The sequence below is a fragment of the Solanum dulcamara genome, chromosome 9 (assembly GCF_947179165.1).
Source record: "Solanum dulcamara chromosome 9, daSolDulc1.2, whole genome shotgun sequence".
Taxonomy (NCBI): Eukaryota; Viridiplantae; Streptophyta; class Magnoliopsida; order Solanales; family Solanaceae; genus Solanum; species Solanum dulcamara.
This window is the reverse complement of record NC_077245.1, coordinates 73,636,967-73,650,168: the sequence shown is the minus strand read 5'-3', so window position 1 is coordinate 73,650,168 and position 13,202 is coordinate 73,636,967. Positions and strand designations below refer to the sequence as shown.

General features: G+C 34.8%; 1 protein-coding gene across 3 annotated transcripts; it reads left to right on the top strand.

Moving 5' to 3' along the window:
- Window positions 1-2,522: 2,522 nt before the first annotated feature.
- On the top strand, window positions 2,523-12,633 carry LOC129902072 (ATP-dependent zinc metalloprotease FTSH 4, mitochondrial-like). Of its 3 annotated transcripts, XM_055977103.1 has the most exons (8): window positions 2,523-2,742; window positions 5,485-5,572; window positions 6,419-6,667; window positions 6,816-7,070; window positions 7,148-7,272; window positions 9,737-10,213; window positions 10,940-11,873; window positions 12,313-12,633. In XM_055977103.1, exons 1-7 carry the CDS (start codon window positions 2,716-2,718, stop codon window positions 11,861-11,863), a joined length of 2,145 nt encoding a protein of 714 aa, XP_055833078.1. In that variant the 5' UTR covers window positions 2,523-2,715; the 3' UTR covers window positions 11,864-11,873; window positions 12,313-12,633. The 3 variants fall into 3 exon arrangements, with proteins under 3 accessions (XP_055833078.1, XP_055833079.1, XP_055833077.1); XM_055977104.1 differs by having other exon boundaries at window positions 6,816-7,061; window positions 10,940-12,633; XM_055977102.1 differs by having other exon boundaries at window positions 10,940-12,633.
- Window positions 12,634-13,202: the final 569 nt, after the last annotated feature.

The following is a 13,202-nucleotide window of genomic DNA, read 5'->3' as shown; positions in this document are numbered from 1 at the left end:
AATTGAATTTAACTTATATATACTGATGATGAATTATTTTGTTTATATTATCAATATAACTTTACACGATATGTCATGTGCATGCTTTATTTTTTAGATAACTTATATTCACTTATTATGAGTATCTACTTGTAGTTGCTTTTTAAATGATTCAATGATTTAAACTCTTGTGAATTAAAGTAATCACGTTATCTAGGGCTGCTTAATTATTCAGGGATTGAACAAATAATTATGTTTAATGATTTGATTTATTAAATATTGGCTTTTAAATGTATTAATCTCCTAGCCAATCAATAAAATATCGATTGATTTTGATATTACATTAGCAGTTACAGGATAGTTATCGAGAGGTATGTCGACTAAATCTAAGAGAGCTTCTTGTTGCCTAACGTCTCTCATGGTCGGAGTAAATCTAAACTAAATGTGCCCCCCTAATAAGTCAAATTTACGGTTGGATAATCAGTTAAGGTCTGATTTTGAATAGCCCTACGCTAACCAACATGGATTGTGGTGTAATAGTTGGATCTCTCTACCTTAATAAAAAATGAGTCTTGCAATGGAAATGAAAAGAATCACATTAGGAATGAAAAAAAATTATATCAAATATAGTTTTTTTGCCTTCACAATGTAGGAATAAAGTTGCGTACATTTTACCTTCCCTAAACCTCGCTTGTGAGATTACATTTGATACGTTGTTGTTGAATGAAATAATTCTTGTTTGGGGCGTCACCCTCAGAAATGGGTCTTGTAATGAACAAATTCGAATTTAGTCAAGCCCGAAGGCGGGTATCTAACACCGATTGAAAAATAAAAATAAATTAAAAAATATTTCATGCTAGGTTTTAAACTTATCATTAGAGGTGTACATATATCGGTTGTTTGATTTTTCACTAAAAAATAACTAAATCAAATATATTAGTTTATTAAATCTATAAGACAAATCAAATCAATATAAAATCATTATTTTTTTTATTTCAATTTTAGTCGGTTCTTTAACTTCTTTTTTTGATTTTCTTATAATTATGTAGTGATCAAAAAAAAGGTTCAAATATATTTTCACTTACTTGTATGATAGGCTAAACTTAAAACATTAAATAATTAGAAATCTTCAAAAAGACTTAAAAATTCACATGAATACAAAATACTTCCATTGAAATATCAATGTTCAATAAGTTAAATTTATAAGATTAAAGGTTGCAATCAAACAAAATATTTACGAGCCCAAATTGGAAATAATATCGAAACATTGAAAACTATAAACTATTTTAAGATATGTTAACAAGTAGATTATAATTAATATTTTGTATAAAAAAATTAAAATTATATATATTATGTCGGTTTGGTTTAGGCTCGATTTGATTTTTTTTGTTTTAATACCAAATCAAATCAAGAGTGGTTGATTTTTTTTAAACATCAAACCAATCAAACCAAATCACAAGTCAAATTTATTTTTTTTCAATTTAATTTGATTCATCAATTTGATTTAACTTAGGGAAACTTACATAAATATACAATATTAAGAAAATATTTACCATCTAAAACAATAATAATAAAAATTCACTGAACACTTATAATACATTTATAATACAGTTTTAATACATATTGCAGAAAACTATTTATAAAACATATATAATACAAGTTTTATAGATAGATAATACATTTATCACATACTTTAATAGATTTATAATACATTATGTCAATTTCTTACTACACAAAAATAATATATATTTTAAAATACTTATAATACATTTATATTGTATGCATAATTCACTTTTAATACAAGTATAGATTTATCATAATATTGCTATGTATTGCTATAAATTATAATAAATAAAAAATATCGCTAAAATCAATAATTAATTTTTAAAAAGTACTCAATTAAGTAATTTTTTCTTTAACTTATATACTCTTAACTATCATATGTTATTGGATACTATTAGTGTGGAATTTGGACCTTAAAACAGTTGACTCAAATGAAATGCCATGAAATAAAGCTCATTTAGTTTCTTTTTGGGCCTATGTTGTCCAATACTCATTAGTTTGGGGAAATTGCCTTGCATAAATAGTTGCTTGAAGGATGACTATTTAAAATATAGTCAAAGTTAAACAATACACTATTTTAGCCATTTTTGGACTCAGACTTTCAACCCTAGAACAATTAAGTATGGGACTAAAAAAAACATGCTTAACAATTTATTTAACTTAAAAACACTTAAATAAGTATATCCAAACAAGCACCAAATAAAACATTGAATACTTTTTTTTTTTCAGCTATGATCATAAATTAAAGAAAAAGATGACTTTCAAGATTTGTAAATAAGTTAATTTATGCTGCTATATAATTTTTTTTCCATTTAATTACGCCATTTTCAATTATTAAAGCATGTTTTTTATAAATATGAAATTAATTTATTTTTGAAAAGTTAAAAAAACCAAAGTCTGGCTTTGCGACCTGAGATATTTTCCATTTTATTTTATTTCATAGTAAATAAGGTACTGTTAACAGCCCAAATATATTTATTTCCATTTGATTGAAAAAAAGAAGAAAAAAAGAAAAGAAAATATCCATCTTGCTCCTCTATTTTTCCCCGGGTTGATTTTCGATCATCACAGAAAAACTCTGAAGAAAATCCAAGAAAAAGCTGTGAAACATCAATAATCTTACATACAGAAGAAAAGGGTTGAAGAAAAATTCGATCTTTTGTTGAAAAGGAGATGGCTTTAATGCGCCTTCTCATTCAGGTCACTTCTTTGAATTGCTTTAATATAAGATTTTGGTTCAAATATAGTTGATTTTGTTTTATTTTTCTCTATTTGTTTCAAGGGGTTTTGTGTTTCTGTTTGTTTTTATTTTGTTTATTGTTGTTAACTGGAGGTAGGATAAAATGGAATCCAATAGAGTGGAATGGTTATCAATGATTCATATAATTGAGTCAAACTTGTTTGGGATTAAGACGTAATTCGATTGATGGTTTGAGATTGAGATTTCACTCTATTAGGTTAGAAAAGTCCTAAATTTTTTTAGTTTTATGGGTTTCTGTCCAAGATTGGATTTTTTTTGGAAGTTTGAAGTTCTTTTTTTTCCCAGTTTTATTTGGTTTATTATTTGTAACTGGATGTAGAATAGAAAGGATTCGAATAGAGTGGAATGGTTAACAATTTCATATAATTGACTCTAACTTGCTTGGGATTAAGATGTAATTGGTTAGTTTGAGGTTTCACACTTTTAGGTGAGAGAAACCCTAATTTTTGTAGTTTTATGGGTTTCTATTTCAAAGATTGGATTTTTTGATAGTCGTAGTGTTTGGACCAATTGTTGAGACCTCGACTAATTCCACGGAGTATGTGCTATCTCCCACCAACATAGCTACGGAGCAACTTTGTCACAAGGCTTGGAAATATGGGAATACGTCACCCAGTATTATTGCCTCCGTTAGGATTTAAATATAAGACGTTATGATTCTCAATCCATTTCATTGACCACTAGGCCACCACCCTTGAATGCAAGATTGGATCTCTTTTTCTTTTCGATCAAATTATTGGAAATTTCAGAGTAATTAGCTCGTTCCTAACTTGTGGTTTCTATTTTTCGTTTCTTAGGGTTATTTTAGTGTTATGCTACTGTCTTCCAAGTATGCTGGTTTCCTGGGGCTGCTTTATTTCTTTTTTGCTTTCTATAATATTGCTCATGAAACTGAAAAATTATCTTTTTCTTTTTATAGTTAATTTTTTAATGTCTAGTCTCATTTAGCTTATAGGCGCAATACTAACTAGTTAGGATAAAGGTTTAGTTGTTCCTGCCAAGTCTGAAATTTGATTTAGTGTTTTTCATTTATCTTTTTACTCTGGTTAGAGTCTTATAAGTTGTGCAGGGATAAGTATGAGATATAGAGAACCTCTAATTTTTGAGAATTGCTAATTTGACTTAAAAGTCATATTATTTAGTATTGGAATGAAATGGACTTAAATAGAGCAAAATGGATAAAGATGTTTCATCTACCAACTCCAACTAATTTTGAATCGAGGTATAGTTGTTCGATTGAATCTCATCTAGCTCATATAGACGTGCTTTTACCAATTTGTTTTGTTCTAATGTGAAATACTCGTATTCTGGTGGAAAAAGAAATATCTTATCAGCTTCCCTTTTTAGATCGGTAGTATGTAATTTGACAGTTTTCCGCATCTGAAGATGCATGTCTTAGAGAAAAAGCTCAAAATAGTCCTTTATCTTTGGCTTTAGATTCAGTCATCCCTCTTGTTTTACATGGAGCACTAATAAACCTTCAAGTTTAAAATACTGGTGCTCTTTTAGTGTCCTCTCTAACTCTGTTAATTACTTAATGTTTGGACTCAGATCCTATGTATGTGGGATACCCATGAGAAATATTCCCCGAAATCAGGCCCATCTCTTTTTTCTCTGTTCAGCGTTTCTGAATCAACAATCAATATTTAACAACACTCATCCCACTAGGAAGAATTTTGAAGGTCATATAATGTTATGTACCTACTTTTTGAAATTTTGACTATATTTATCTCTGTTTACTGCTCTCCAAAAAAACTATATATGTAATCTGTAGGGTTTTAGGTAAGCAAACACAAAACTATGAAGTAAAAGAGTCTTCTAATTTATATTAGTAAAATGACCTGCATCCAAATAATGGAAGAATATTTATCGTCGTTTCAGTCAAAAAGTGGCTCCGTGGTTGGAGTAAAGTTATGACAAAGAAGCAAGAGAAAGAAAGGAAGAAGGGAATAACCTATGGATAAAATTATAAGCAGAGGGGTCTCTCAAAAAAAAATTATAAGCAGAGGGAAGAAGAGTGTGTGCCGGTTTTATTTGTATAGACAACAAAAATAAATTTGTCATCCGTTATACATGACCATATTGCCAACAATCAGGTTGGCTATTACTGTGAGCTAAGTTTCAATAATCATTCCAACAAAAGGTAATGAACTCTCCAGGACTTAGGGTAACAAAGAAATGGCCAGATAAGTCTGGGTTTTGGCTTTGGGGAGATACTTCTCACGTGAATCTCATGTGTATTGGTTCTGACGTTGAATAATTAACAGATGTTAGGGAAAAGACTAATTGTGAACCAATATTCCAAATACAGAGGACTAGTAGTGCTACATTTGAAAAAGGAGGGATGATTTTGAGTTTAAAGCCATCCATAAAAGTAAGAAATTCCGCATATTTTGACCAATTCAAGGTGAAAAATGTTGCTCCTTCTGTGGGATAAAGTTGAGCCAAATGATCTAGATTCAAGATAAATTCATGAGGAAGTGGTGACTCTTTAGGATCTACTCCAGCCTTTAGAAATTGGTTAATCGATAAAGATAGACGTACTTGATGCCCCACCCAAGAATTTGACTCATGCCCTAATAGATAGGGGATGGTTTTGAGCTTTTTCCATGTTCTATGATAGTTCTTTTCTTGTTTTTGTCTCCTCTCCTGTGTGTAAGAATGCCTTTTTTGTTCTACAGGTTGAAAGGCAGCAATCTCAACTGAGGCAGCTTAGCTCTTTGTTCAATCGAACATATCTTTCCTCTGGACGTATCATAGGAAGCGAAGGTATGCTCTGAGATGCAGCATGCCGCTAACAAAAAACTGCTTTGTATTTTAATGATAAACATGTTATTGAGATGGAGTAAATTTTTCTTATAGGTGGCTTCATACTGTTGATGCCCCCTCTGCACTTTATTGTTTTACAAGAGAGTTGGAAACCAATTTACCATTTTGTGTAAACGAACTAGCAACCTCTCGAGTCAAATACAATTCTTTTTCAGTAGTATGCTTCATGGAAGTGAGCTACCAAACCTCGAGTTCACTGCAATTCCTTTAAGTCATAAACTTCCAATTCTTATGAATGTTAGCATTTTAGCTTATAAGTTAGTGAATCCAAGTCATATAAGCAATTTATGTTTCTGTAACAAACTTCATGGAAATGAGCTAGCAAACCTCCTAAGTTAAGTGCATTCCTTTTGGTCATATGCTTCCACGTCTTGTGAACCTTAAATGCAAATGGGTTAAATATCAGCTCATAAGTAAGTGAATGCATCCTTACCAAAAAAAATGGTTAGTGAATGCCTCTCAGAAGCATTTCTTTCCAGTAGCATACTTCACGGAAGTGAGCTAGCAAACCTCCAAGTTTAGGGCAATCCTTATTGGTCATATACTTCCGAGTCTTATGAACCTTAGAATCCTAGTGTGCTAACATATCAGCTTATAAGTTAATGAATGCATCTTATTCGGCAGAAATACTGTTGATGCAGTATTTGTATATGAAGCTACAATTTGTAACTTCAAATTCAGAGGCAACTTCTGCCATCCTCTGATAGAGCCCATTTTGCATCATCAATCTGAATCTTGAGGTTGACCTTATGTTCTTTTTCCAACCTGTCCCTCTTTTACATGCAGTGCATGGAGTTGCAAATACCAATCAAAGGTTTCAGTCTAGTTATGTGGGAAGTCTATCCCGCAGAGTACGTGAAAGAGAGGAAACTAGTAATGCTGCATATCATAGAAGTGATCCAGAAGCAGTCATAAGGATGTTTGAAAGCCAACCTTCATTGCATTCCAATCCAGCGGCAGTGTCAGAGTATGTTAAGGCACTGGTAAAGGCTGACAGACTTGATGAAAGTGAGCTGCTCCGGACTTTGCAGAGAGGTAGTAATAATTAGACGTCTTTCATTACCTTGTATTATTTGAGAATAGATTACTCTAAATATTGAACATTTAGTTCTCGCTGATCAAGGTTTCTTCCTTTAATTAGTTTATCATGGATACCAATGACGCTGACAAGATCTCTTTTCAGGGATTGCTGGTTCTGCTAGGTCTCATATGGAGGAAGAGAATATAGGGGCTCTGTCAGCTCTTAGAAATGTTGGGAAATCAACAAAGGATGGTGTTCTTGGTACTCGTAATACTCCTATACATATGGTGGCCGTTGAAGGAGGTAACTTCAAAGAACAGTTGTGGCGTACATTCCGGTCTCTGGCTGTGGCCTTTCTCTTGATTTCTGGAGTTGGTGCTCTCATTGAAGATAGAGGAATCAGCAAAGGTATAGGAGGTCTGCAATTCTTGTCTGGCTTTTGAAGCTCTATTCAGAAGCATTCTACTATTGTATTTATCCATTTTCTGCATCAGGACTTGGTCTAAATGAGGAAGTGCAACCAAGCATGGAAACCAATACAAGATTTTCTGATGTGAAGGGTGTTGATGAGGCAAAATCTGAGCTGGAAGAAATTGTTCACTATCTCCGAGATCCTAAGGTGAGTTAATCTGGGAGGTTTCTTAGTAATCACAAGCAATTCAGTGACTTCATCTGCGAAATAAAGTCCTATATTTGATATTTGAGTCACTAATCCAGGTAAGTAAACAAAAATAACACTGATGAATTTTGTTCTTTGGTGTTCCACACATTATTATACTTGAAATGCAGGACTGAAGTTCATCTTTTACGACAGCGTTTTCACCAGCTCTCTTTAAACACCCATCTGAAAATATGCCAAGGATAGAAATGTGGGGATTACACATTCTATCATTTGTTAGTTACATCTGTAGTATGTTGTTTGGGGCAAAGATGATGAGGATAGAAAGAGATGTTAAGAGGAATATAAGGTTCTTCCCCTTGGGTTCTCATAAGTAGGTCCTGATTATTTCAATTGATTCAGTTGTTGAACTCTGATTTGGTTAAGTGCCATAATTTTGGGTTATGCTAAAATGGCACCTAAACACAGATGTAAAGCCTGAAAGCCATGATAGTCAAATCAGGTGAGGATCACTTATTTACATGTCCATTTTGTGAATAGTGTATTATAAATGTGATTGAAAACACATGGAAAATAAAGCTAGAATTTTATTTTAACATGATCCTGTAGACCAAAATCAAGCTGGTAAGTGGTAACACAACTGACAACATAGCCGTAAATAAAGTGTAATGAAAGATGAAAAGCTTTTGAAATATCTAAACTCCCATGTTCAAGATTTTTATGATCATCAGCAACATGTCGACAGAAATTTTATGGAACTTGAGAAAATCTAGAATCACGTAATAGTATGTAGTCACAGCTAACAATGTGGTCATATGATACACATATTATAGATATAGGCCTGATTCAAAATATATCACAGGGTACATATCATATATGGTAAGATTCTGGCAACTTTATTTCAGCACCAAATCTATTATTTGACCTGCAAAGATTTGTTTTAACTTGCTCTGAAATGAGTGTGATAAGCCTTTCCAGTCTTATCTAACTGATCGGGAGTGGTGATGCTTCTAATTAGTGGTACATAGTGGTGTTAGGTTTTCAGTTTGACCGGTGGTGGGTTGGGTTGGTGGCGGGTGATATCAACTGTGAACAATGTGGTCATATGACACAGCTAACAATGTGGTCATATGATACACATATTATAGATATAGGCCTGATTCAAAATATATCACAGGGTACATATCATATATGGTAAGATTCTGGCAACTTTATTTCAGCACCAAATCTATTATTTGACCTGCAAAGATTTGTTTTAACTTGCTCTGAAATGAGTGTGATAAGCCTTTCCAGTCTTATCTAACTGATCGGGAGTGGTGATGCTTCTAATTAGTGGTACATAGTGGTGTTAGGTTTTCAGTTTGACCGGTGGTGGGTTGGGTTGGTGGCGGGTGATATCAACTGTGAAAGCGTGCTGTTGCTTAGCGTTCCTTATCTATGATCGACTGATCGTGGAGGCAACTTAGAGAACAAGCTGGTTGCTAGTAGTACTTTGAAAAGAGAAGGAAACTAATGAAGGAAGAACAAGAATGAAGCATACAAAAGGTCATACGTGTCTAAATCTGTTTGCATGATTGTAGCTTTGTGTGTTACAACTTCTATTAAGAATGAATTAAAAACTAAGAACAAAGAATATAAAAACATGGTGTCTACTTGTAAGTTTAACCCAGTATGGACTGCCACGTGCTAAGCTACATGGGACTTAAATGAAAGTCATTAACTGTAAATAAAATTGTTTAATTCTATAATTTCATTAACTTTTTATAACAATTCTGTTTAAAACCAAACCCAAACAATCGTGGAAATTGAGTTTGTGACCTCCCTAAGCTTGAAGTGCCACACCATTATTAACACATTCTAGTGGAATCAGCTGTTTTTTAAAGTCTTGATCAACCGATAGATGCCCTTTGGAAGTAAAAGAGGAGAAAAGGTACAAACCAGAAGCACCCTTCATGGTGGCCCAGTGGTTTGGGCTTGGGACTACCATGTTGGAGGTATCAAGTTCAAAACCCCTTGCCAGTGAAAGCAAGGGGTTTTGCCTTCTGTGTCAAGCTCGTCGCACCGAGCTTGTCTAGTGCGGGTTATCGCTCCTGTGTGGTTTGCGAGATATTGCATAGGAGTGGGGTTTTTACCCTGTGCGCACCCAAAGGGTAGCGGCTGCGGGTTACCCCTGTCCTAAGGAAAAAAGGTACAAACCAGAAGGCTTTTGGTAGCTATTTGTGCTTATGCTTACTTTCCTTGTATTATACCAAATCTTTTTAACTGTGGCCTATAGTTTCCACTTCAGTCAAAGATACTTATCTTGGACACTCAAGTATGTAATTTACGACACACTTATTTTTGTTGATTAGTAAAGGTGGTGATATATGGCTCATATGTGTCAATGTCTTATTAGCTGCAATATTTTCATTCGACATTAGCCCAATCTATTTAATTGCTCATTTCAGCGAACTTTTGGGTACAGCGTTTCACTCGTCTTGGTGGCAAGCTCCCAAAAGGAGTATTACTTGTTGGCCCCCCTGGAACTGGTAAGACCATGTTGGCGAGGGCCATAGCTGGAGAAGCTGGGGTTCCCTTTTTCTCATGCAGTGGCAGTGAGTTTGAAGAAATGTTTGTCGGCGTCGGAGCTCGGAGAGTGAGAGACCTTTTTGCTGCTGCTAAGAAGCGATCACCATGCATTATATTCATTGATGAGATTGATGCCATTGGAGGAAGCCGTAACCCAAAGGATCAGCAATATATGAGGATGACTTTAAATCAGTTGCTTGTTGAGCTGGATGGCTTCAAACAAAATGATGGTATCATAGTGATTGCTGCCACTAATTTCGCTGAGTCACTGGATAAGGCATTGGTGAGACCTGGACGATTTGATCGCAACATTGTTGTCCCAAATCCTGATGTCGAAGGGCGGAAGCAGATTTTAGAATCTCACATGTCAAAGGTAATATTTCTAAAACTGGGACATTTCTGGTGATGCTGTAGTTTCTAGATCAATCTATGAGTAGTGTGTCTCAGCTATATTGAGCCAGTACACTTTACTCTTTTCTTTTCGCATTTAGTGTTTTATATGATAAACCAACTGTGCATCATATCCTCTTTCCCTAGTGTAGTGGTAATATATTTTCATTTACCCTGCACAATGGGTGGATCATTCAAAGGTTTTGAAGATGCAATAAATGTTATCATCTCCAAAAGCTTCAGTGAGTGGATATCTTCTCCTGTTTCATTTTGCCTTTGACATATTTTACTTTGTCATTGATTCACCATTTCTTATCTAGACGCTATTTATTTATCGTATGTTGCTACTTTCTCTTTCAATTTTTAGGTCCTAGAATAAAAATGAGTCACTATGTCCCACTATGTTTCTTGTTTTTCTTCAAACCTGTTTTGTAAAACATTTTTTCTTGAGCCGAGGCTTATCAGAAACAATCTGGGTAAGGTTTGCGTACACTCCACCCTCCCCAGACCCGCTTGTGAGTTGTGGGATCACACTGGGTATTTGTTGTTATGTCATTCTGTGTCAAACTTCTTTTTTTCCATGTTTGGTTTATGTAAATTCTCTCATTCTTGGACAGCTGATGCCATGTGAATATGATATCCTATAAGGGGTCTGTTAGGCTCATTGCTCATTTCTCATTTCTCATCCAAAGAATATCCTGTCTGGCAGATTCTGAAGGCGGATGATGTTGACCTTATGATCATTGCTCGGGGGACTCCTGGATTTTCTGGTGCAGACCTTGCAAACTTGGTGAATATCGCTGCCGTGAAGGCTGCAATGGATGGTGCCAAAGCTGTAAGCTTGGCTGATCTAGAGCATGCTAAGGACAAGATCATGATGGGAAGTGAGCGCAAATCAGCTTTCATATCCCAAGAGTCGAGAAAACTCACAGCATACCATGAGGGTGGTCATGCACTTGTAGCTATTCATACAGATGGGGCTCTTCCAGTGCACAAAGCAACTATTGTGCCACGAGGAATGGCTCTTGGTATGGTTGCTCAATTGCCTGAAAAGGACGAGACTAGCATCTCTCGTAAGCAGATGCTTGCTCGACTTGATGTTGCCATGGGTGGGCGAGTTGCTGAAGAGCTCATTTTCGGGGAAAGTGAAGTAACTTCTGGTCCGTCTGATGATCTCAAGCAAGCAACCAAGCTAGCCAGAACCATGGTCACCAAGTTTGGTATGAGCAAAGAAGTGGGGCTCGTTACCCACAACTACGACGATAATGGGAAGAGCATGAGCACTGAGACTAGGCTTCTAATTGAGAAGGAAGTAAGAGAATTACTTGAAAGGGCTTACAACAATGCGAAAACAATTCTCACTACCCATAATAAAGAGCTTCATGCTCTTGCTAATGCATTGCTTGAGAAGGAGACACTAACCGGAGGCCAGATTAAGGCCTTGCTTGCCCAGGTGAAATCTCAACAGACACAGCAGAAGCAACATCAATCAGTATCAGTTGAAAGTACATCGCAGTCCAATCCAAGACCTCCCCAGAGTCCAAGTGCAGCTGCAGCTGCGGCCGCTGCTGCAGCAGCCGCTGCAGCTACTGCTGCTGCCAAAACCAAAGGCATTGCTCCAGTTGGATCTTAGCAAAGAAAATGTTGGTAAACTATTTATCAGTTCAATTGCATATAGTTGATTATCTTCGTGCAAGCCTTCCCACCCTTTAGAGAATCATTGTCGAGCTGCTGTTAACGAAGGTGAAGTTGAGATCAAAATATTTTGTTAACAGATTAACGGCAGTTTCGTCATGTTTTTTTTTCTAAGTGTATCGCTCATATTCAACTCTCGTTGGACCTCTTAATTCCCGTTTCATCGTGTAACATAGCTGGCACGTCTTTCCAAGTCAGATTTTAGGTTCTTCCTTTTTCATCATTTCATTGCCCATCTTCATTGGACATTTAGTCCCACGGGAATAATCTATATTTTCACAGTGCAAGAACTTTGGTTCTTCCATGTCTGCACTCACTAAACTGCCCTTTCTATTTAAATGAAACTAGTAGAATATCAGCTTACTTACTGGTGTTTCCATGATGCAGTTTGACACTGTTACATCATCAGTTGTTGATTTGGTGATTGTCATCCTTTTTTCACCATTTACTTGGGGGTTGTTTCCACATAGTGCAGTTTCAGCTTACTGATGACATGACCATAGATAGGAAGGTGTGGAGAGCACAAAATGGGGTAGAAGGTTAGTAGGTGGTAGTGTGTTGTCTTGTTGAAAAGTCCGTTCATATTAGTAGCCGTAGTATTGCTTCTGTAGTTTCTTATCCTTCGATTTCTGTTACTATCTATTGTTTCGTGTAGTTGGATTATTGTATTGTTTTGTTTTATTGTAGTTCCTGGTTTGTTACTATCTACTATTTTTGTTATTATCTTTTGTTCCTAGCACTTATGTTACTTCTTTTTCTGGATTGCCTTTTTAAAAAACTTGGTCAAATGCCTCAACTCTTTAAAATAAATACTTTATTTAGAAAATAAATACTTTTTGACTCGTAAAAAACATGGCCAAACAAACTATAAGTGAAGATTTTACCTTCGAATATAAGGAAATTGAATTCCAAACACCACTTTTTTTCTTTGAAAATCCTTTTTTTTCCTTGAACTTTAGCAGAAAATTTCATTAACAGTATGTCTTTCCATTTTCAATAAAGGGGGAATGAAAGGTCTTTTTGCAACATTTAACTAATAAAACAATCACCAGGAATTAGAATTTACACTTCTGGAAAGCTTTGCTTTTATTTATATATAAGTTAAACTAAATAATGTAAACTTATGCATTGTTTTAAATAATTACTACTTCTAAAGATAAATTTGATAATAATTACTCCTTCTATTTAAAAAAGAATGACATAGTTTGATTTAACACAGAGTTTTAGAAAAATAAAGAAGAATTTTTAATTTTTTGGTCCTAAATTAAAGTTATGTC